Source organism: Patella vulgata, chromosome 3 (genome assembly GCF_932274485.2).
Source record: "Patella vulgata chromosome 3, xgPatVulg1.2, whole genome shotgun sequence".
Classification (NCBI taxonomy): domain Eukaryota; kingdom Metazoa; phylum Mollusca; class Gastropoda; family Patellidae; genus Patella; species Patella vulgata.
This window is the reverse complement of record NC_065881.2, coordinates 74,617,202-74,621,495: the sequence shown is the minus strand read 5'-3', so window position 1 is coordinate 74,621,495 and position 4,294 is coordinate 74,617,202. Positions and strand designations below refer to the sequence as shown.

Here is a 4,294-nt window from a genome sequence, read left to right as displayed (position 1 = left end):
ATAAACATCCGGTCAACGCGTTACCCAGGTAACAAGATAACATGATTTGATCACATGACTTAAACATGTGACACCAATATTTACAAAATAGATTTATGTTAATAATATCACGTGGTACCTGCTGCAAATGACTATTCCCATTCAGTACTGTACAATTCTAGAGTAGAGTAGTCGAATCAGTGGAAGAGAATGTGCGTGAGATATTCGCATGTGCTTCTTTACTACTGATATTGACTGCGATTATTGGCGTGAGTTGATCGGGTTATTTGGTTTAATAAGGAATAAAAGCACCCGTGATGACGATGAATTTATTTGACACGAAATGTGTAGACGGATTCTTATACAAAACAAGCTGAGAATAACAATTAACATCCTGATGAGCTTTCTAACTCTTAATTGTTGACATGGTTTTCGCTTATATCGGTTTATTTTGTAGTCTTATATGAATATAACAATACATTATATTGGAAAGGATGTGTCATAACAACGACATTTTATTATCATCGTATTCAGATCTGTTTTTGTCTCTGGATATTCAAAGAGTTTTACTTGTATAAGGATATTGACTACATAAACTTTTTACAGCATTTCTCATCATGGGAGCTGGACATTCTGCTCGTCGGGACTCATTTGATGTCAACGGGGAAGGTAAATATCTAATTGCTTTGACTTAATTACACAGACCCATTGTTATGACAGCTGATCATTTATAATTTCTCCCAAGGATTATTAATTCAAACAAGGAAATTTTTTTAGTTAACAAAGCCAACGACAAACAAATACTTCAAATACTTTTTTAAGCAAGAAACTTGCAGGAAATATGATCGTCTGAGTGTTGTATTTAAGGTTAAAAACAGGAAGTTTAGTCAACCTTTAGAAATCTAAAAGGAAACGCTGCATTTTATTTAAAAAAAAAAAAATTTTCTCATGTGGTTGCGATAACTTTTTGTAGTCGCATCAAAGTTTATTATTTGGAACTGAAAATTGTTGCAACAATCGAATTACTATATAATTTTCGGCGACGGTTTTCCTCCTTATCCTTATCATTACAGCGTATGTAGGCCATGGAAGCCTTTTGCTGATCGTGAGTCAATTAAAATACCGATCGCAATCGCAGTAATTGTTTGGCACAGTTATATGTTAATGTTAATGTTCCCCATTGGGTCATTGTGGCATATCAAGTTGTATACTGTGCACGAATAAGCGGCATCGCGGTCTGAAATGAAATGGGGTTTAACGTCCTTCTATTTTGCACCGACTGGGCCAATGAAGGCGGGCATACGCCATACAGTGTGCTATGAGAAAAATTCTACCTGGACTGCGGCACTACGGCCTACTTTTATTTCGAATCCCAACTGTTAAAGCTCATTTTACTTGCACATCGATGTGTATACGGGACCTCGGGTTTTCTTACCATTCGAACGACTAGACACTGTTCCAGGAGGGGGTCCTCCATCCTACACCACTGACAAGCGGGAATGAATAATTAAACAGAGACGACACAAGCGACCTTTTATTATGCCAACAGCATAGCTATGGTATGTAATCTAATGGAATCAATTTAATTCCGATGTACCAAAAGACAGATTCTCGATTTTCCCAGAAAGTAATCGTCTACGAAGTATTGATTCCGTCCGGTTAATGAGTTTAGTTCAGGAGCTGATGCAAGAGTGCATTAGGTATTTAGTTCTATGATGACACTTCCATGCATCCTAATTCCCATTAAATTGTAAGTGCAGGAGAACCGAGAAACAAACAAGTAAGAGAAAACCAGCAGACAAGACACGTCACACACATAAAACAAGGCAAAATTTCCCCGATAGCACACTCGACGTCGTGATGCTTGTTCTCATTTTCCCGGGGGGTTGGATGGTCGAATGGTTAGCACGTGCGTGCTGTATCATAAGACCTGTCATTGAGTGTGGTTTCGAGTCCCCGGTTGTACATGACAAGGAGTAGGGTCGCCTGTCCAACCTCATGGGTTTTCTCCAGATCCTCCGGTTTCCTCCCACTGCTAAAGACCCCTACGCGCAAGCGAATTATTGAAATAAATTTAAACCCTATGTTATTCCCGAAATGACCTAGTTTGTGTCGAGTGGACGTTAAACCCCATTTCTCTCTCTCTCTCTCATTTTCCCGGTTGGTGGAGACAAATTCATTTCATTTGATTTTATATTACACATTGTTATCCGAGATCAAGACTTTTCTCAAACGGCCCGAAAATAGGAAAAGATAACAGGTTTACAGCACTGGATTCATCTTGATATTTTGTGAATTGTTAATGCTTAAAAGGTCATAGACCTGTATTGAAAAGTCCCCCCCCCCCCCAAACACACCACCACCACTACAAACAACAACGCAGCAAAGTAAAGCTACGACTTGTTACTTTAAAAACGACAAGGGTTGTGGTATTTTTTACCCGCGAGTCATTGTGGATCAGATGCTTCTCCGGGTTCAATTCTGGTGTTGGCAGAGAAATTTCTTTGGGGGTTTTCTAGGAAAGTTTCACCTATTATCAGCGCTGCTGCTGGACAAAACTCGTGGCAGGGAAAAGACTCTAGTCTTTCGGGTCGTACCGATAATCTGAGATCCACTGAAAAATGAAAAGCTCCTGCCCATCTTCATTAACCCAGTTGGTGGAGCAGAGAAGAAAGACGTTAAACCTTGCTTCATTTCACTTCACTTTTCACCCAGCATATTTTGAGCTTACCCGAGGTTACACTCACCCGTTAGTTTTTTGTTTTTGTTTTAGGAAATGGCATACATGCATGGAATTTAAATATAATGCGAAAGCCTTCTTTAACCACTTTAAATCGCCCCTATGTCAGCCCTATCAATTGGCGGTCAAGCGAATATTTACTGCTGATCGGTTTGCTTGTAAGCGCCGAATCATTAGCCTAAACAATAGCACTGCCATTTTGGTCAGATAAAAAAAACATACTACGTCATTTAGTACAATATGTATGATTAATGATACCTTTGAGACTAATCTTAGTAAATCAATATAGCTGTATTCATTTATGGTTGAAAGGCAATAAAGGCAAACGTGTATCGGTAGTTTAACGCATGTGTGTGGCCGATAAAATACATGTTTTTTATTCAGTAGGCCTATTCAATCCTGTACAAAGATTTATTAATGTCGATAACCAACACAATACAACAACAATACAAACAATCATATCATAAAGCTAGCATATTAGAAAAGCCAAATGATTCATAAAATATTACAAAATTATCTCCATATTGATCGTATAACCGCTATTATACTACATGTATATGTAATTATGCACACCCGAATACTAAAGAGACTGGTCTGTACGAAAATATTTCATAATAATTAAAAAAAAAACCCATGCAGTTGAGATGGCAAGAAATTAGTTAGAATTGTTCTATATCTATAATATTTGGACGGATATTGCTTTTGTTGGCTTTTTTTTGGGGGGGGGGGGGGCTGGGGTACTTTTGCTGTTGGAAATGAAATGAATTGAAATGGGGTTTATCGTCCTACTTTTCAGCACTAACTGGGCTTTTGGTTATATGTCGATGGGTGATCAGAAGCATGCACTGTATATTATTGGGCTGCTTTATAGTGGGTTAAACCCCAGATTTGTTCATGACTAGGAGTAGGGGCGTCTGCCTAACCTCTGGTTTCCCCTCAGCTTTAAAGATCCCTCAGCGCAAGCGAACTACTGAAAGAAAAAGTATACCCTATGTTAGTCCTAATATGATCTGGTTATTGTCGCTGGGGCGGTAAAAAAAACCCCAACCTTTTGATTGTGTATGGTCTTAATTTTTAAAACCCCTTTTTGTAGTTTTGTATTCTGACTTGTCTTATTCTAATACATGTATAGACCCAATCTGTTTCACAACGGTAATAAGAAAGCATTCTTTTATCTCTGTAAAGGATGACTGACCTTTAAGTTCACGTTATTAATTAAAGATATAGCGTGACGTCACATCATATGGCCTCGCTAGCACGTGTGTTGTGTACGTAACTCAAATTCATCCGGCAGAATTGGTATTTCTCACTCATTTTACGCCTTTGCGCACTATTTCATGTACACACTTAACACTAGTGCGACCAAGCGAATATTTACTACTGAACAGTATGTTATAGATCGTGTGCGTTTCAGCATGCAGATATATCAGCATCTATTGATTGGTCATTATGTGTAATTAGTTTAATTTCTTAAGTTTTAATTGATTCTCTTAATACCACTAATAACTTTCTTTAACGTGTAATATGGTATTTGTATAGAATTCTACTACATATGAGCTGGATACCGAGGCAAAT

The 4,294-nt window shown here is 38.0% G+C and overlaps 1 protein-coding gene across 1 annotated transcript in view; it reads left to right on the top strand.

Moving 5' to 3' along the window:
* Positions 1-143: 143 nt before the first annotated feature.
* The window catches only part of LOC126816698 (serine/threonine-protein kinase 32B), a 123,745-nt gene continuing 119,594 nt past the window's right edge, over positions 144-4,294 (top strand). The window contains exon 1 of the mRNA XM_050543435.1: positions 144-648. Within this exon, the coding sequence (XP_050399392.1) occupies positions 597-648 (52 nt within the window). The 5' untranslated portion in view covers positions 144-596. The remainder of the gene's footprint in view (positions 649-4,294) is intronic.